Genomic DNA, 21,191 nt, shown 5'->3' on the forward strand with positions numbered 1-21,191 from the left:
CCCACTAGCATACGCACAATGCACCACATGACAATGGCACACACCCACATGTAATGCACAACTGAAGGCCCCCCCACCAACTTTAGCGATCCCATCATCCATGCAATGTGCTCCCCATCTTATGAAACATTCTACCATGTCGACCCAACAAACCAAGGGGTGAACGCCACAACCTGAATCGAAAAGTGAATGAAGAAGCTCATTTTGAACAGTGTATAAGAAGAACATCGCAGAGGGCCATGCGATGGATCCATCCAGCACAATATTCAATTTCAATGCCAGATCCGCCCACTAGCCTCTCTCCACGACCAGGGCTTAGTCCAAACTCAAGGGCCTTTCAGGTCCATAAATCCCTCCAGGACAAGGAATCATCTCCAACTCAAGGGCCTCACAGTTCCATAAATCCCTCCACAACACCTTCCAACTCGATGTACACACAAACTCAAAGAGCTACTTGGCTACTCCAGCAACAGAGTTTAACTCATCCCCCAATAAGTGCCATGGGACTGGCACTCAACTAGGAGGGGGGTAATGTTAACCCTCAAACAAACAAGGTGGAAAATTGGAAAAATCTAAAGTAGAAGACAGAGCCAAGGCAAAAGCAGAATGGAGAACGAAGGCACGCCAAGAAAAATCGAGAAACACAAGAAGTGTGAAAAAGTCCTAAATCAAGGAGAGGCGCTCAAGAAAAAGCACAAGTCAGTACTTTTGTAAAAGAGCGCAAGGCGCGCCATGATTTATTTTAAGAGCACTGGGCTCTGACCTGTGCAAATTGTAAATATAGATGGGGGCAGTAGGAAGGAGGCTAGGAAGATATGAGAACAATGAAAAAAAGGGCCTAGGCTATGGCCGGCCATATAAAAAGGGGATGACCACTTAAATGGGATTTAGGGCTTTGTATATAAAGTTCAAAAGAGGAATGAGAGCCCATTCTTTGGTGTATGGCAAACTGGACTCTTCTTCTTCTCTCCTTCTCTTCTCTTAGATGATATCTTAGTTTTTTATGAGGCCATTCCCAAACACTTGAATCATCTTAAACTTTTCATGAAGGTTGTAGAAGAGGCAAGGATGGTACTATTCCCTACTAAATCTATCATGTTTGTAACCAAGGTAGATTTCTCAGGTTCACAAATTCATCATGGTATGATTGAGCTTCACGACCATGTTCTTAAAAGATTTTAGAGTTTTCTAATACTATTCCAAATGTAAAAAGCCTCCAAACAACTCTTAGACTGCTTAAATTGGATTAACCCCTCTATACCCAATCTAGCATTATATATCCAAGATCTTTGTCCTTTTCTCAGGGAAAATAATTTTGAGTGGAAACCACTCCACACAGTAGCTCTCCAACAAATAAAATCTCTTATCCAGAAATTACATCCTCTTTAGTTACCAACAAGTTATCCCTTAATTGTGTATATACATATGCTTTTGATATTGGATGGGGAGCAGTGCTTTGTGAAGACCCTTCAAGAGGACTTTCAACAAGAAAAAACAAATCCAAAAAAGAAAAAAATGACATCCTACTACAAATATTCTGCATGCTTCTGACATCTTTTCCCAAACATTGAAAAATTGTCCCCTCGTACCATTGAGAAATATTAGGCATCATCAAAGCCATCAAAACCTTTAGAATTTCTGTGGAATTTGTTTCTTTTACTGTACGCACAGATTTACAACATGTGCATGGATATCTCATAAAAAAAGGCAGCCAAAAATCGACAACAAAAGATTACTTAGGTGGTCTCTCTTTTCTAATGAGTTGGATGTGACTTTTGCACACATCCTTGGAAAAAACAATGTACTCACTGATTTACTTTCCCGCAAACCTGACACTGCACCCACTTAGCCTTATACTTTATTTCCCACTCAGAAAAGTGTATTATATTCTCCACTTACCACTCCACAACTGTAGTGGTGTATGCCTCACATGGCACTTAGCTTCAATCTTTTGTCTCTCCAAGACTTCTATATAAGGCCTCCTCAGCAGCCATTGTAAAACAAGATATGAATGAGATACAATCTTAATATACTCTCGGTTGCAATCTTGCTATTTGGTTTGGCGCTTTCGTATTGGTCTCTCTATACTCTTTGTACCTCTGTGCTATGCTTCGTTGTGCATCTGCCGTGCATGCTATGCGCGCGTGCACACACACACACACACGTGTATGTATGTGGCTCTGCCTCTCGAAACCCCCCAAAACGTTACGTGCCAGTTCTCCTGGCGTGCCTACCCTACTCGATATCGACTTGGAAATTTGGAATAGTGGCAAGAGGTTGACGTGGCAACTCACAATGTCGTGTCCATGCCGCGGTGATAGAAGTAGGCCTGGCGCGAGACAGAAGCAAGGTCGGAACAAACAACAAACGTTGCAGAAGAAAGACGCATGCCAGACACACACAGTCGAGAAGAGGCGATTCCTATCAGCTCTTGATTGAATTGAAGCTGCAGATGCCGTCCATCGCCAACCCTTGCGTTCTTGCTGCATTGCGTCGTAGGCGTCTCCTTGCGCAGTCCTCCGTCTATGAAGGTTCGTAATATCTCAAGCTTGCGAGAAGCTTGCATGCTGTTGACGCGGCACTTGTTTCTACCATGGATTAGTTCGCATGCCTGTCGAAATAATTTGCCAAGAACGATTGTTAGTGGGGCTAAAATCTGCAGGAAGACTGCTTTGATGGATTAGAGTCTGAAAATGGCTTGCATGTGGCCATCTTTGTACAGTCATAGCGGTTATATTTGGACAGATCAGATGACTGTCTTTGGCGTTCATTGTAAAACGGTGCCCTTGCTGATTTGTTACCTGCTTCACTTGACGCACTCAGCGTATGCGATCGTTGGACTGGTCCAAATTGGACATATATGGCCTTTGATAATCAAGCCATCTCTTACTTGGCTTTTGATATTTGTTTTCTGAGTATTGTCTGTGCTAGTGCCTCATGCGAGACTCTTTCTTTCCATACTATTGATCCTTGAAACGGTTTCTATTTAAATGTCTTCTGTTGATAGAGCTTTATGTCAACAGAGTATCTTTGTTTGGCACAAGGTTTGATATCAGCTCTGGCTGTATGTTTGGTTGGGAGACCAATGACGGTGGTAATGGTTTAAGGCATATTCTTGAAACTTGAGTCTTGCAGACTGCTATTACAAACACATTTCACCTGGTTTTATATCCTCTACTAGCAATCGTATGATGTTCTTGATGTTGTTGGGCTCCATGTGATTAGGTCAGCCTATCTTTGCCTGGTACGATTCACAGACATCTTTGGTGTATTGGAGCTTATGCTTTTTTTTTGTGACATGTGCTGACTTCTGGAGGATAGATTTGCTTATGAATGTTAAGATACGTGCTTAGATCACATCCCATATAAATAGTTGAGAAGAAGCTTCGAGAATTGAAAAATCAAGGTGTGATTTGGCATAAATTGAGATAGAGATTCTGAAGAGGCATCTAATCAAGATCAAAAGTTGAAGCTATTTGTGGAAATAGAATTGAAGTCCATATAAATGAGGTTTTTTTTGGTGGGGAGGAGGAGGGGAGTATTCTATTTCAAGGATTGGTATGGAGGATGTCATTAACAAAATGGATGCCCTCAATGCCAATAACAAAATGGATGCTCAAAAAAGGCTTTAGACACAACATCTCCTATTCAAGCGCATGATTGTACACTTGTTTAAAGCGCATGTGCAATGCCAGTTTACATGGTTTTGTTAAATAACATGGGTTGTGTGAAATGGTTCTATTTGTATAGTGGAGCTAAATTAGGAGGTTTGAAGCTTTGTGAGTTGCCATTGCATCTCCTTTATATGTGCTTGTATTGCATCACAAGAGATTGTATGTCTTGAGAGGTGTGGGAAGAAGAGCCTTCTAGATGGTATCCATGCACATGCGTGTAGTTGATAGTGTCCATGCAACATCCTCCGTGTGTTGATGAGCATTGGTTGCACCATTCTCGTTCAAAGAAGTGGTGTGATGCCATGATATGTTGTAGCTTGAGTTAAGGAAGCGTCTTGCTGCATATTGAGAGAGAGAGAGAGAGAGAGAGAGAGAGAGAGAGAGAGAGAGAGAGAGAGAGAGAGAGAGAGAGAGAGAGAGAGAGAGAGCTCTTTGCTAAAAACCAAATTGGTCTATGAGATGAATTAGTATACAATAATTCAAAAGTATTATGAAAAAACTGAAAAGAAAGTAATTGTAGCCAAATACATCATATGTATAATGAGTAATGAATTGTGTATTACAAATTCCGTCCAATGGATGTGATCGGATGTGCAATATAGCATACAAGGGAAAGGGGGCCATAGAATGTGACAATTTCCTATTTGAGAGATGCCAAGAGAAGTGCCATGGAGCTTTAAGTGTAGATACCACGACAATAACGACCTCCCAAGGAAAACAAGAAATAAATGTTGAGCCTATGTAGATTGATTTAGCTCAGTTTAAGCCATTGTCAGCTTAAGAGAAGCAACAATGATGCACTCTTGGATTGTATTTGTATTGGCCATAGTAACACATACTCAGCTTTGGAAACAAACATTCCTTGCTCTCCTGTTTTCTCAAACGTGCCTTTTCAAAACACAATGAGACACAATCATCCTTTTTGAATAAGAGTTATCGACGATGACTATCAACAGCTCTTTTTTGTTTAGCTTGTGACTTTTCTAAGGCATACTTGACCTTTTTATATGCTTCTTTCCAATCTTTCACATAACGAGCTACTTCAAAAATATTATCTTTTGTCTACAAAATGGGAGACAATTTCTTTCCACCTTCCACAATCTCATAAGGTGCTTTGCCAGTAAATGAGTGCACTGTATTATTGTATGCATACTCAGCCAATGGCAAGTAATGTTCTGAAGAAGTCTTATGGTCTGAAACATAACACTTTAGTAGATCTAAAACAGTCAAATTTGCTTTTTCAGACTATCCATCAGTGTGTGAATGGAAAGAAGAAGAAAATTTCAGCGTAGTGTCCATGTTTTCAAACAATGCTTTTCAAAACAAGCTAGTCATTCTTGGGTCTGTATCACTGACAATTGACCGTGGCATTCCATGGTACTTGAAAATATTATGCATAACTATCTTTACCTTGTGTTCTGACTTAACCTTTTTCCTTACAGGAATGAAATGTGCCTGTTTGCTGAATCTGCAAATGATAGTCCAGATTTCATCATTCCCTGAAGAAGTTCTTGGAAGATAAAAAATGGAATCCATGGCAATACTTTCCCATGGCCTTTTTGGAATAGACAGTGATTGCAATAACCCTGGTGCCTTCTGTCTATCAAATTTGACCTTTTGGGACACAAGGAAAAATCTGACATATGCATCAACATTAGATCTCAAGGTTGGCCAATAGAAGAAAGTCTCTATCGCTTTGACTGTAGCATCTATACCACGATGTCCTGCATACGGTGGAGCATGACTTTCTAATAAAACTTTTGGCCTTAGCTGTTTTGTAACGCAGTCTTCCATGCATCATGATAAAGCCTTCTTTGAACACATAATGATCATGATGTTGGCCATTGATCAACTGTTCATAGATTTCAAAGAAATCTTTGTCATCAGCATATTGCTCTTTCATATCATCCAATTCATAGTGATAAGAAGTTGAAACAGCTGACACCTGTGGTTTGCGAGATAAAGCATCTGCAACTACATTATTCTTGCCTTCCACATGCACTATCTGAAAATGAAACATAGATAGGAAATTTGCCCAATGCATGTGTTTCTCTGACAATTTAGCCCGTGTGAGAAAGTATCTAAGTGTTTGATGATTTGTTTGCACTACCAAATCAGCACCAAGCAAATAGTGCTTCCAACTAGAAAGTGCATGGATCACAGCTAATAACTCTTTCTGATAAATATGGTAAGTCCTTTCAACGACAGAGAGTACTCTACTCTCGTATGCCACAACTCGGCCATTCTCCATGAATACAGCACCAATGCTGTTTCCACATGCATCACACTGCAGTACGAATGGTTTAGATAGATCTGGCAAAATAAGTAATGGATTTGTAGTCATTTTCCCCTTCAAACATTTAAATGCTGATTTCTCTTTGTCAGTCCATTGCCATTTGACATCCTTCTTTTCAAGTGCATGTAAAGAAGAAGCAATCTCTGCAAAGTGTCTTACAAATCTCTTGTAGTAAGAGCATAGGCCAAGGAAACTGTGGACATCATGAATGCTTTCAAGTCTGGCCGAGAGACAATTGCTTCTATCTTTGCAGGATCCATCTTCACACCATCTTTAGAAACTATGTGCCCAAGGAAGTGAATCTCTTCCAAAAAGAATTCACTCTTCTTGCCATTAATGAGCAATCTGTTACGCTTAAGCTCATTAAAGATTGTAACGAAGTGTTTTCTATGCTTCTCTTCATTCTTTGAAAAGAAAATCATATCATCAAAGAATGTGCCAACAAAACTTCAATAAGGGCGGAAAATCCTATCGATCATCTTGCTAAACGTGGCAGGAGCATTGGTCAATCCAAACGGCATGACTAAAAATTCATAGAGACCAAATGTCGTTCTAAAAGCAGTCTTATGGATATCCTTTGGCCTGATTCTCATATGATGGTACCCACTTTTCAAATCTATCCTGCTAAACATTCCTGCTCCCTGTAATCGATCAAGAATATCATCTATCCTTGGAATCAAAAACCTATTCTTGATCGTGTTCGTATTCAAGGCTCTATAGTCAATACACATTCGCCAAGAGCCGTCCTTTTTTTGAACTAGCAACACAGGTGAAATAAAATGGAGAACTACTAGGTTGAATTAGTCCCTTCTCTAAAAGCTCATCAACCTGTGTCATAATCTCTTGTTGCGTTGCACTCACCCTGTATGGTCATTGAATTTATCCAAGAAAGCCCTTCTACTTTCATCTAGTACAGACACATTACTGTTAACTTTATTAACTTGCTTTGCAAAAACCAAGTACTCAAAAATATGTTCCCAAAGCTTTGCACAATTCTGTAGCATCATCAAGTGATAGATCTCCCACCATATCAGGCACTAAGTTAATGCTAGGCTTCTTTTTACTCGGCGCATCTTTATCCTTTGCATCTTTAGAAGATTGCTGTGGACACTTAGAAGCAACATGGCCTTCCTGTTCACATATAAAGCATTTCCAGCCATCACTAAAGCTTTTCTTTCTTCAAATGATTTACCAAAAAGTGGCCTCTTTTGTCCTTTGCCTTGTTTAAAAGAAGTCTGAGGCTGCTATTGAAAACTTTTCTTCCAAAAAAACTTATTTGTAAAGCTGGTCTTTTTTGGAAATTGCTTCTTCTTATTGCCAGGATCCTGCTTAAACTGAAAATGCTTCTTTTCAATGCCTTTAAAGCTGTTAGCTTTTCCTTTTAACAATGCATTTGCCACACCAGCATTTTCATTTAACTGTACCATATTTGTAACCTTGGTCTTAATCCTTGATGGCTTCGGGCAAACCGCAACTGTACTTTTCAATTTGTTCTGATTGGGGCATTGTCCTATAAGAACTCACGGGCATAAGTGCTTCCCAAAATTTCTTATTGTACTCTTCTAAATCCACACAATTTGCAGCGTCCAACTTATGCCATGCAGCCATCTTGTGGGAATTTGTGCCCAAATTGTGACACATGGCATACACGTAACAATTTTCTTGTTTAAACCTTCCGGTCTAAAGTTCTCCATAATCGGTGCAAAATTTGACCTCGGCATAGACCAGAGAATTAATCCTTGTGCAAAAATGAAGATAATGATGCGAATAGATATTGGTGTCCAAAAGTAGCAACTCCCTAAATTTTAGGGATGGTGACCCTTGCATTCCTCAAGTTGTTCCTAGCAACTTCTATCATTGCAACCACATCAAAAAGTGTAATGTGCCTCAGTTATGGTGACTTTTATTTCGTGGGCATTCTCACATGTGCATCTTCTGTCTTGGCCATGCTCATTGTCCTGCACCATCTCCAATGGCTAAGCACACAGTCCCAAACCATTGGCATTCTATTCTTTAGTGCCCATTCAATTCGGTCCCAAGGCTCAGACAAACCATTAGTCCAATTTGTTCCAATGGTTGCCTCTTTTGGCCATGCAAAGATCCCGGCTTAATCCAAGAGAACTTTGGGGGTAAAAAACAACAGCAACTAAAGAAAAGAAAAGAAAAATATTTATATGAGTTTATAAGGAAAACAATTGCAAAAAGTATCACCACTTGGTGACATCATCTCTTGCCACATCAGCAGTGCCACGTGGCTGCAATTGGACTGTCCGATTGTAGTCAGCTGCATTAAATGCAGCCGACCTGGCTATTTCAGGCATCTTCTCAAGCATTCTTTTCAACCTTTTTAAGGTTGAGTTTCCAACAAACTTCTACACTTGTATTTGACAGATTACAACATGCTGGTGATAGGGACAGCACTGGGAGCTGATGGAGATCGAAGTCCTCAAGGTGGAGACATACACAAATATTCTCTTTGCACCCGTGTATAATTCTGCATCCTTATACAGCATTCTTCACTACAGATTTTCTGTGTTTCACTGTCTCTTTCTCTCTCTCTTCTCTCTCTTTTCACTCTTTGTCACGGTCATTGGCTTCCGCATTGCTTCACTTTGACATGGTATCAGAGCATTGAAGGACTGTGGACCTATATGAAGAGGAGTTTTCAGCACGACATACGGCTGTGTTTTCAGCGTTTAAGTGCGAGTAGGTGGGCTGCGCATCGGAACAAGATTGAGGTGAGCGTGGGCGTGCGAGAAAAGAGAAGATTTGCTGAAATTGTTGCTGTTTTTCTGCTGTTAGAGAAGGAAGAAGGCTGTGTTTTTGGCCTTCAAGTGCAAATTTTACCTTTTCATTGGCTCTGACGGCTGAAGAATGTTCGGGATGCGGAGGCAAGACATTAGCAGGCTACGTTTTCACAGTCAGAGGGGGTTTCTTTTGCGTTTGTGTAGGCATTGCAGGTGAAGATGTCTATAGAGACTGACGTGGAGTTCCAGGCAATCATGGACCGAAAGGTGCTTGTCTTACCGGCTCTTCCATCCGATCAAAAGCTCCACGGTGACAATTACTGCATATGGCGTGTGATGATGTTGACCATATTGGAGTCTTATGATTTGGCGGAGCTTGTGATGGAGGAGATCAATCGGCCCTCGGTGAGAGATGAGTCCAAACTCTCTTCAAGTGCTCGTGCGGAGTTGACCCAAGCCTAGTCTCATTGGGACAAGCTAAATGCCAGGATCCGCTCTTTTCTTTTTTTGTCTTGTACAATAGCCGTGATAGCCCATATAGAGCACTTGATGGTGGCTCAAGAAATATGGCTGGAGCTTGATCAGATGTACAACCGGATGGAGCTTGATCAGATGTACCACCGGATGACCCTTATGAAGAGGGTTTCTTTGGAGGTGCAGATGGGGACCTTGTCCTTGAATAAGCCTTCTTCGCTTCGGGAACACATCAACAAGCTTCGGTAGCTTTAGATATAGGTTCAAATTGTAGGGAAGCCCATTTCCTTCAAAGACATGGTGATCACTTTATTGTCCCAGTTGCCGCTACGATTCAGTACTTTTTATTTCGCTCTTATTGCTTGAGGGCGGGAGTCGACTCTTCGTTGGGAAGAGTTAGTTCCTATGGTCTTGGACCAAGAGGAACAAAATGCTTCCAAGTTGGAGCCATTGATTGGTGAAGCCTCTTAGAAGCATGGGAAGGACTAAAAGAAGAAGAAGGAGGACAACAATCCAAGAAGGAGAAAGAGAAAGAATCAACATGCCATATTTGTGGTAAGACCGGCCATCGGAAGAAGGATTGCCTTGACAAGGACAAGAAGGACACCAAGAAGAAGGACGTGAAGGATTTTGGAGCGGTGGCTGCACCCTCATCAGCTTCTTTTATTCACTTAGCAGTCATTGAGGACTCTACACGAGGATCTCTGATGCTGCGATGACAGCTCCCTAGGCTTGAGAGTGGATCATGGATAGTGGTGCCTCACGGCACGACTCCTTCGACAGTTGGTGTTGCCTATTTGTGACCCTCGCGTGGGCAGATTCTCATAGGAGACAACTCTTTGTGTCTATTGCTGCACAGGATGAGATGTAGTTGATTCAGATGGACGTGGTGGTACCCACACTTTCGAGGTGTTGTATGTGCCAGGTTTAGGGTATCATTTGCTTTCGATACATAAGATTTGTTCTCTTGGTCTCTTGGTAGAGTTTGATAGTGATGCTGCTCGAGTTCTTGATCGTGGATCGAGGAAGGTTCTCTCTTCAGGGTATGAGGAGAATGGGATCTACAAATTAAACTCTTCTTCTGCTCTTACCTCTCAGACATAGTTCGAGCTATGGCATGCTTGATTTGGCCACCTGAACTATGAGTATCTTCGGAAGGCGTCGCAAGGCTTGCTTGTTTGAGGTTTGTCGGACATAGTGGTGAGCTAGCAGCCATGTGTCTCCTGCATTCGTGGGAAGCAGCATAGGGATGCGATTCCCAACAAAGCTTTGAGGCGATCTACTTAGAGTTTGTATCTACGGATCTTTGTGGCTTGATGAGAAATGAGTCCTTGAAGGGGAGCTTGTACTTCATGTTGATCGTAGATGACTATGGTAGGATGATATGGGCCTACTTCTTGACACTAAAGTCAGAGGATTTCTCCCACTTCAAGGATTGGCTTCTCTTCGAGGAGAACCGATCGGGCCAGAGATTGAAGACCTTGTGATCAGACAAGGGTGGTGAATTTGTTTTTAATGAGTTTGCTTGTTTTTGTGTAGATAGAGGTATTCACCAGGAGTTTGCTAATACCAACCCTCCTCAGGAGAATGGCATTTTGGAACGGAAGAACTGAAGTGTGATTGAGATGGCACGCACCACAATGGAGCATTGACAAACACCTCAGTTTCTGTGGGTCGAGGCAATGGCTATGACAGTCCACATTCTAAATTCATCCCCCACTTTCGTTGTTGACAGGTTGACACCTTTTGAGGCTTACTTTGGGACTAAGCTTGATGTCTCTTATTTCAAGATCTTTGGGTGTGACACCTATGTGTACATCCTGAAGACGCAGTGTGACAAATTTGAGGCGACTTTCCGACGACAGGTATTTGTTGGCTAAAGCTCTTAGTCCCAAGTTTGTCGCTTGTATGATCCTGTGAAGCGAGATGTCTACACGAGCCGAGATGTGCGCTTCTTGGAAGTTCCGGCCACAGAGGGGGGTGATGAGCACCCCGTACTGGAGATCCAGGGGAGAGTTGGGCTCTCGAGATAGTTCCTTTGGAGCTAGAGCCTCTTGATGGAGATTCTTCTTTAGATTCCGAGTCCTCTCTTCCACCGGCTACCCTTGTGGAGTTTCTGTTGGTGGATGTACCCAAGTCTTCAGTAGGTGGGGAGCGCGGAGGAGAGATCCAGCCTCCTCCTCGTTGGGCCCGTGACACACTTTGAGATTTAGGGATCGAGGGGGTTCCTAAGGAGTGGGAACCGCAAGATGGACCATGTTTGCTCTAACTACTGTTTGATATCCCATGTTATGCAGGATCGAGAGCCTACATCAGTGAAGGAGGCTTTACAATCTGATCATTGGTAGAAGGTGATGGAAGCCGAGTTGGAGGCTATTGAGCTGAATGGCACTTGGTTCCTTGTGCCTCGTCCCTTTCATAAGAAGGTAATTGGTGTCAAATGGGTCTTCAAGACCAAGTAACATAGTGATGGCTCTTTGGACAAGCATAAGGCTCGCCTTGTTGCTAAAGGTTTTGCATAGCACCCAAGTGTTGACTTCCATGATACTTTTGCCCCTTCAGCGTGCATGGCGACTATTCATGCTGTTCTTGCCTTGGCTGGTCATAGGAGATGTTTTTAGTTGGATGTGAAGTTGGCGTGCTTGAATGGTGATTTGAAGGAGGAGATCTATGTAGAGCAGCCTCTTCGCTTTGGTTCCTCAGATGGGAAGGTTTACAGGTTAAAGAAGGCCTTGTATGGCCTAAAGTAGGAGCCCCGTGCTCGGAACGAGAAGATTGATTCATTTCTCCAGGCCAAGTTGGGTTATTGGCGCTCTAGGGTCGATCCACAACTTTATGTGCACACTTCCAAGGGTAACTTTCTCAAGGATGTCCAAGATGCATTCCCTTGGAATTACAAAGATCTTAGGGATATTCTACCCCATGTGCTAATGCATACTATTCCAACAAACCCTAATGCTAAGCCACTAAAACACTAGCCCTATCTTACAAGTCCCTACTATATGTATCGTGTACGAGAAGAGATATACAAACTTCTCAAAGTAGGACTTGTCTACGAGATCAATGATACATACTAGGCCTCACCCATCATTGTGTTACTCAAAAGGAATGGAAAGATCAAAGCATGTGTAAATTTCTCATAAATTTCAAGAAAGTGAATACTACTATAAAGAGAGAATTATACATTTCCCTACACTAATCACGTGTTTGTTTTGTATGTTGATGACTTGATTATTGTAGGTGCTTATACCTAGAAGGTCGAAGAGACGAAGGCAGCCCTACACTAGAAGTTCAAGATGATGGATTTAGGGCTTCTCCATTTCTTTTTGGGCCATGAGATTTGTTAGTCTTAGAGGGGGATTTTCATCTCTCAGAGCAGAGATATGTACATGAGCTCTTGGTGGCTTTTGAGATGGAGGATTGTCGGTCCATTTCTACTCCTATGGATCCGAACTGGAAGGCCACTTCACACGCAGATTCTCCTTTGGTGGATGCTACTCGCTACCGTCAGCTGATTGGACCATTGATTTGGCTTCTCAACACATGGGTTGATCTATGTTTTGTTGTAGGTCTCTTGGCTAGGTTCATGAGTGCACCTCAATAGGTGCATTGGCTGGCTGCTTAGAGGATACTTTGGTTTCTGAGGGGGACTTGCGACTCGGGGAATCATTATCCAGCAGGTACAGGTGCTTCAGATCTTGTTCTTGTAGGTTGGAGTGATTCAGATTGGGCTGGCAATGTGAATCAACAGTGGTATACTACAGGTTATTGTTTTACCTTCGGTGTTGGTGCTATATCTTGGAGTAGCGAGAAGCAGCCCACAGTAGCCCTATCTTTCGATTGAGGCAGAGTATCGGGTTAAAACATGTAGAGCATCTTAACTCCACATCACTTTGTGAAGAAATGCTCTAAACACACAAAAAACAAAACCAATCATATGACAAAGCACAAACTAATAAACACAGAACAAAATTAGGTTAGGGCAGCTCAAAGACAATGAACACAATGAATAATGAAGTGAATGACTACTGAATACACAGTGCTCATGGAGCAAACACGCTATGCAATGAATACTGAACCTCAAACTCTTGTATCTCAAGGATCAAGGATGAGGTTACGAGCTAGAGAGTGCGTCATACTCCGAACAAATCCGCAAACGCAGCAAGGCAACCTCCGTGTGTCGAACAACAGCAAACACAATAGGAAGGTTAGATCTGATACAGACAGGCAATGATGAGAGAGAAATAAAAAAAATGTAGGTACCTAAGAAAAAAGAAACTCATCAAACGCAAACAATTGATGATGGTGACAATGTCTAGATGATGGCAACAGTGTCAGAGTGAAGCAATTTGGAAGAGAATGACCATGACAAAGAGTGAACAAAGAGAGAAGAGAGAGAGAGAAAGAGACAATGAAACGCAAAAAATCTGCATTGAAGAACACTTATAAGGATGCAAAATTATACACGGGTGCAAAGAGAATATCTGCATATGTCTCTACCTTGAGGACTTCAATCTCCATCAGCCCCGAGTGCTATCTCCGCCACCAGCAGGCTGTAATCTGTCAAATACTAGTGTAGAAATCTGCTCGAAACTCAGCCTTAAAAGGCTGAAAAGAATGCCTGAGAAAATCCCAAAATAGCGCGCAGTCGGACAGTCCGATTGCAGCCACGTGGCAAAACTGAAATGTGGCATTGATGATGTGGCAGGAAATGACTCTTAACACCCCCTCCCAAATCCTGGACAAGGCAGCAAACTGAGAAATCCGGAATGTTGATGAAGTAAAGCCTGAGGAAGTGCCTTCGTAAACAAATCTGCATGATTGCCTTCAATCTTACAGTACTCCACATCAATCGTCACATCCAAAAGCTTCTCCTTGATGAAGTGATACTAGATCTCTATGTGCTTTGTCCGAGCATGGAATACGGGATTCCGTGCCAAGGCAATGCAACTCTCATTGTCGCACTGCAGGATAGTAGGATGAGTCTGGGGGCAACCAAGCTCCTCCAACAAACGCTGAAGCCACACAGTCTGACATGTGGTAGAAGACACAACCCTTAGCTTTGGCGAAGAATCGTGTATTCATGCTTGTATGAAGCACATAGAGATTCAATACCATTTATTTGGAAGCAAATCTTAGATTTTGAGTTAGCGGTGGCCTATTGTCCCATGGAGGACAATGCAATGAATCTCTTCTCGAAGCCTCTTCCACTAGCTGCTATCCTTCATCATATGAGATTGTTGGGTATTCAAGCACTCTTTAAGATTTGAGAGGGGGTGTTAGCTTGCCATTTCATTTTGTCATTCTAGCATCTCTTGTTTGTGAGCTCCATCAGAATTTGACAAAGACATTGGAGATTTGAGGGGATTTTCTTTTCTACCCAATTTTGCGTGTTTCTTTCTTAGTCAGTGTTAGCCATTTTTTGTTGCTTTGTCAGAGATAATGTATGCCTAGACATCAGTGATCTGCCCAGCATACGCCACATCAGTATTTTTACCTCTAGACTTGGCTGGTTGCCTAGATTTAGCTGGTTGATTGCATTTATTGCACTCCCTTGCAGCTGGTCGGTCAGTTTCAGCCATTTTGGGCTACACATACTTGTCTCCAGCTTTAGGGCAGATCATCTTCTTTTGTCTTTTGCAGGTTACACACTTCATCTATGTCTCTAGTGCTGCCATCATCTTTAGCTTGATCTGATGCCCTCCATGAGCTTTGGGTTGCATGTAGGGATTGTTCAGTCCATCATTGTATTCAGTTTTCTTTTCAGATTTAGTGGATATTTCTCTTGCATTCTTGCCGTCTTTTCTCTTCTCCTTTTTCTTTTTGTATTCTTGTTCCTCTTCTGTTGCACACTCTCATATAACTATACCACATAGTCAAATTTGATGAGACATGTTCTTGATTCTCAGAACTTGTGGGACCTTATCTAGGGCTGGAAACCCCAATTAGAACTGTGCCTTGCTCCACCAAAATTTGTCCACTCATGGAAGGCTAGAAATGGTTTACTCCTTGAATTTCACTCACAGCTATAAACACTTTGACCTAGCATTAGAGTGGTGGGAACACTTGATTGATTGCTATGTGGTTGGGGATAGGATTTGTCGTAAAAACCTCGATCATAAGCTTTAAAACGTAAACATCATTGATTGGGATGATCTTAAGGTCAAGTTGGCTGAGTATTGGCATTTCTCACTAAATTCTCCACTACAAGGTCTGTGAAGTCCCTTGATGATTGTTACTTTATTCTTGAACAAGTTGCCTTGAAAGTACTTTCATTTTGTTCAACAAGTGATTTTGCAGTCTACTATGCCTATGCTCTATGAATTTAAGTGTCACCTATTACGTTACGCTCAAATGTTTGACCAATTTCATAGTACAACCTCCATAGAAAGGGCTCTCATTGTCCCTTCTCAGAAGAGGCAACAAGGGAAAGGCAAAAAAGCTCAAAACCAAAATCAAAATCAAAATTAGAATCAAAACCAAGATAGTGAGACATAAGGGAATTTTGAGTCATCCTTAAAATTCAGGGGGTAGTATGTACCAATGGAAAACTAGTACTGTCAACACAATCAAAAGATTAGTGGAGTGTTGATCAAAGGTAAGAGGCACACAACCCAAACAAAAGACTCAAGATCCTCATCTCTCAGTTGGGTAACTCCTAGTAGGGAGGCAAGGTGGTGGCAACCAAAATTAGGGGCAGCGGTGAGGCTAAACCCACATTACCATCTGTCAACCATCACAGCCATTTCATTCTCAATTCAAGAGAGTATGTTTGATTGGTTTGTTGGACATGAGGCCTACATCCTCTTCATAGAGACATTAGAGGTTGTGAGCTTAGTCTATATTTGCTAGTTACCTCCTAATGAGGCAATTGCTGCAGAGACCAAGCCCACATTTCCATCGGTAGGCCATTAGAGCCAATATCATTCTCAGCTTGAGAGAGCATGTTTGATTGGTTTGCTCGATGTGAGGCCCATCTCCTCTTCCTGGAGGCATTAGAGGCTGCGAGCTTAGTCTATATGCGCCAGTTGCCTCCTAACGAGGTGACCGTCACAGAGGCCCACTTTACCCGATTGAGCACATCTTTTCTTGTTTGGATCGTGGATAGCAGAGCCACGTATCATATAACCACCCATCTAGGATATTTTTCTTTCTCGAGTCCCTACAGCTGGGGATGTCCAATGTGGGAGCAACTCCTTTGTTAAGATCCATGGTCTAGGTCGCATCAAGTTTGATACTGAGGAGGGTTGGGATCTCACCTTGTTGGATGATATATACTATGTCTCCCAGCCTAGCGTGAAACTTTTTTCCATATTGTAGCTTTGCTGATTGGGACTAGGAGTTTTCATTACAACAACCAAGTGGAGGTCATAGACTCTTAAACTAACTTAGTGATTGCTTGTGGTGAGGCATAGCCTAGTGGCCTCTACATGATGACTCAGTTTCTTTCCTAGCCAATAGTTGAGGACTTAAGAGTTCCACTACTTCTAGGCTTTAGCCATCAACTCAGAGTCTATAAAAAATGAGCGGCATTGGCATTATTATTTTGGACACCTTGTGTATGACTTGCTTTATGAGTTGTCACGCTGTTAGATAGTTAAGAATCTTCCATGCCTAAAACTATCGAAGGATGTCTGCCTATCTTGTTAGCTAGGAAAACAATACCACACTCCATTTCCTTGGTAGACTATACGTAGAGCTTAGGTGCCCCTAAGATTGATTCATGTTGATCTTTGTGGGTTGATATCCACTACTGCCCTTAGTGGTATGCTATACTTCTTTTTGATAGTGGAAGATTTTTCTCTATGCATATAGGTGTGTTTTCTAAAACATAAATTTGATGCATTCACCTACTTCTCATCATGGGCGATTTTGGTGCATAATTAGATAGATCGTTGTGTAGGTTGTATGAGGAATGATAGTGGTGCTGAGCTTATCTCCCATAATTTCACCAAGTTTCTATTGGAGCATGGCATTTCTTGCCAACTTAGCTCTACCAAATTTCCCTCTTAGAATGGAGTCTTAGAACAAAGGAATCGGATTGAATGAACATGACATGCTCTATGATGTTCATAGTAGAGCTTCCTGAGTGCTTTTGGGTCGGAGTTATTAACACTTCAATATACATCCGTAACTGATGCTCGACTGCACTAGTCCCTCAGGTGACTCACTTTGAGGCATTTTTTGGCACTCCACTTGTTATTTTTTACTTCCAAGTTTTCAAGTGTGTTTGCTTGATCCTTGAACAAACAAGTTGATTGTCCAAAGAGATGTCATTTTTTTATGAAGGGGATAGTATGTAGCCTATTGCACTAACCCCTCTATGTCAATTCCTCTACCTACTATACTAGAGATAGTGTTGTCTAAGCCGGGTTTGTTACCCGCCCTTGACCCACTTGCAGTGTCTTTAGCACCTAGGTCTTCTCCGCGAGACCCATTACCTTGCTAGTACTAGTAGTCTAGGTAGGATTCGAGGTCCTTTCACTAGATTTTGCTCTGGCACGCCCTACAAGATCTACTTGGCTTGCACCTTCATTTACGCCTATCTTTATGGTAGATTATATAGGGCATTTTGAATCGGAGAGTTGGCCATAGAAAAGGAGCTTGAGAGTATTGATTGAAATGGGACTTAGACCTTGATGGATCGTCCAAGCCACAAGAAAGTTATCAGGACCAAGTGGATCTTTAGGACTAAATTGAAGGTTGATGAAACTTTAGATAAATACAATGCTCGCCTTGTAGTGCAAGGTTTCTGATAAAAACATGGTGTTGATTGTGAGGAGACCTTTGTACCCACTGCGGGGTTGACATCATTGCATCTGTTGGTTGTCCTAGCTGCTCACCATGGTTGGCCATTCTATTAGACGGATGTCAAAAGTGCCTTCTTGAATGGTTGTTTGGAGGAGAAAGTCTATGTGGAGTAGTCACTTGGGTTTCGTTATGCAAGCTGTAAAGATAAGGTCTTTCGTTTGCGGAAAGCTCTTAGTGTGTTCTTAGTTCCATAGGATGGACAAGTTTCTTAGAACTCATGGTTAACATTCTATCCCTTATGACCCAAACTTATATGTAAAAACCAGTTCAGAGGGTTTTAGCTATATCCTTCTATACATTGATGATCTACTTATCATGGGCTCAGATTTTTCTATCATTGTGGATATAAAGGCCAAGCTTTGTTCCATCTTCAAGATGATTGATCTTGGTGAGTTTTCCTTTTTCGTGGGGATGGAGGTAGGTTTATTTGGGGATAGTATTTTTGTCTCATAGTAGAAATACACTCTTTTTGTTAGTTGAGTAGTATTGCACTGATTAGACATGTCTTGTGGCCATGTCTCTTGATTCTATTGTGAAGCTTTCTAAGGATTTCCTAGGTTAGCCCTTCGATGAGCATACTTATAGGTTAGTTGTGGGAAAATTACTGTGGTTGATTTATACTAGGCCAGGCTTTGCATACTATGTTTCTTTACTTAGTATTTCAGTGTACCTAAAATATCCCATTGGATTGCTTGCATGCATATGTTGAGATATGTTTGATGTATTTATTCTTGTTTATTCTTATGGTTTGATATATGGTCATGGTTTGCCTTTGTAAGGATATCTGGGGGGGCTAGAGTTCCTGATATCTAGCATTCTCATGGTGGCTATATCTTCTTCTTGGATATGACTCCTATTTCTTGGTCAAGCCATAAGTAGGAGATAGCAACTGCTGTCACAGTTGAGGTAGACTATAGAGCTCTCTTTGACTGTATCATAGAGATTGTCTACCTGAGGGGCTTGCTGGCGGTGCTTCATTTCCATATGCTTCATCGACTGTTCTCTACTGCAATAGCCACAATGTTATTGCACTAGTTAGCAACCCCCTCATTAGCAATGGATGTGACATGTTGGTGTCTATTGCTACTTCACTAGAGAATTGGTTGAGATAGGCACCATCCGCCTAGAATTTGTGCCTTCATCAAACATTTTGACCAAGGCACTAATTCTTTAGTACCTTTTGCCTAGGATAGGTGTGGGTTTACCCTTTCCTATTACTTTAGATTGATGGGGAGAGGGTGACTCGCTCTGGCTTTGTCTTCCACATTGAGAGAGGGCGGCTTGCTTCTCTTAAGGTTAACAGGATTTTCTATAAAGCCTAAGGGCGTTTTGCAAGAACGTGGATTGCATCTTTAAAGCATGATGGCTTATGACTAGGCATCCACATAAGATGGTGATATAGGTCACAAAAGAACTTGTCTTGGAGTTGCAACAAGGCGTATATCGTACCTCGCACAAAGATGGTTTACATCACACATAAACACTTATAGTGATCCAAAGAGTGCACAACCATCACAATTGCTTCAATAAGTCTTGGCCTCAACTCTAATCCCATGCATACCAAGCCCTGGGCACCTTAATTACCCATCAAAGCGATACAAAGATGGTGTGCATTGGTGCATAAATACTTATAATTATCAAAGAGTGCACAACCATCACAATTGCTCCAATAGGTCTTGGCCTCAACTTTAACCCCTGCACACCAAACCTTGGGCATCTTAATTACCCATCAAAGTTCAATCTTAGGCCATATGCTTGCCCATAACTCACCACCCTTATGTCCCTTTGCTCACATGGACCTGCTCAAAGTTCTTGGGGTCACATCTTTTACGTCTTTAGGTGTTTTCTCAAAGGCACATAGGTCACCCCATGACAATTATTTATTGTGCATTATATCATTATCCGCATCCTCTAGATGACTATGATTGTAAAAGGGGCCAAGGCCCTTGGGCAAGTGAACAATTACTTTGCCAGGGCTCTGTCCAAGTGGCATTGTTGAATAGCATTTTGCATGAGCATGATGATCTGCATTGCCTCTTACATAACCCCATACATTGCCATTCTATTCTTGTAAACACGTATTCGTACACATTTATTCATTTTCAGTCTTTTGGAGCAGTCAACTTTAGATCCACCATATATGCGGCCATTCACATGGTAGTCTCCCTTGCTTCCATCTATCCTTTTTGCTTCTCCACATACTCCCCATAGTTTCCTTTGGCACCGATATTTAGTGGTAGTTGGGATAGCTTGTCCGTTTTGGGATGTATTGGGTTTGATCATCCCTTTAATTTTGTTTAGGGTTACAGATTACTCAATAGGACAAACACTGATTAAAAATATACACTTGATGCTAAATCAAATCGAAGGTTAAAAGCTCTCTTAAAAAAAAAAAAAAAAGAGAAGTCCACTGTAGTTCCATTTGCCTTTGTAGATCTTGGTAGGCCACTTAGCAAGCATGCTTTGTCCAATGCATTGGCCTCTCTAGGGTGATCATTTGGGCTCCCTTGGTAAGATTACAATTGTCTCTATAGTGTTTGGTAGGTTATTGGGCAGTCAGTGTGCACCCCTTCCCTAATGCCTTGGCTGCTTTGGGATCGGACGCCTTGGGGTAAAAGAAAAGATAAAGTGTACTTGTGTTAGTACAGTCCCTTTCTAGTTCTAGTTTTGGGCCTGAGAGGGAGTGTCGAGCTAAAAATATGTTATATACTGATTAGCTATATCAAACAAACCCAAATGAAGCTTAATTAATTAAGTTACCAAACTTTCATTAAAAGAAATGCGTTTCTAGAGAGTGATTGTGTCTCATAAACCAAACCCAAATTTGGGAGGACCCATCCATCTATAGATAGACATGCCACCTACCACCACTCAACCTCAATCTCATTTTTGCAGCCTTCTCTGTGCTATCCACACCCGCTTGTTGCAGGATATCCCACTTTGAGCTGCTGCCCATTGCTTCATCTCGTTAGGCACTTGCTGTCTAGCCCCCTATTGCTGTTTGTGACTGTTTTCAGCCTGTCTTCCACTGCTGAATAGATGGCTACTGCTGTTTTGAGCTGACCAGCCTACGTTTGCAGCCTGTTGATCATTTGTTACTGATGTACAGCCTCTTCAGCCTGTCACCCAGCTGCCACATGGCACACGCTACTGCATTTTCCTGCTCCAGCTGCACAGACTGCTGTGTGC

At 41.9% G+C, this 21,191-nt stretch overlaps 1 protein-coding gene across 3 annotated transcripts in view; it reads left to right on the forward strand.

The window, feature by feature from the left end:
• The first annotated feature begins 2,021 nt into the window (after nucleotides 1–2,021).
• The window catches only part of LOC148015134 (Protein kinase superfamily protein), a 112,527-nt gene continuing 93,357 nt past the window's right edge, over nucleotides 2,022–21,191 (forward strand). For all 3 annotated transcript variants that reach the window (XM_087665570.1, XM_087665569.1, XM_087665571.1), the window contains exon 1: nucleotides 2,022–2,531. In XM_087665570.1, the coding sequence (XP_087521696.1) occupies nucleotides 2,453–2,531 (79 nt within the window). In that variant the 5' untranslated portion in view covers nucleotides 2,022–2,452. The remainder of the gene's footprint in view (nucleotides 2,532–21,191) is intronic.

Source organism: Lygodium microphyllum, chromosome 24 (genome assembly GCF_053477565.2).
Source record: "Lygodium microphyllum isolate KBCC chromosome 24, Lygodium_microphyllum_v1.1.10, whole genome shotgun sequence".
Taxonomy (NCBI): Eukaryota; Viridiplantae; Streptophyta; class Polypodiopsida; order Schizaeales; family Lygodiaceae; genus Lygodium; species Lygodium microphyllum.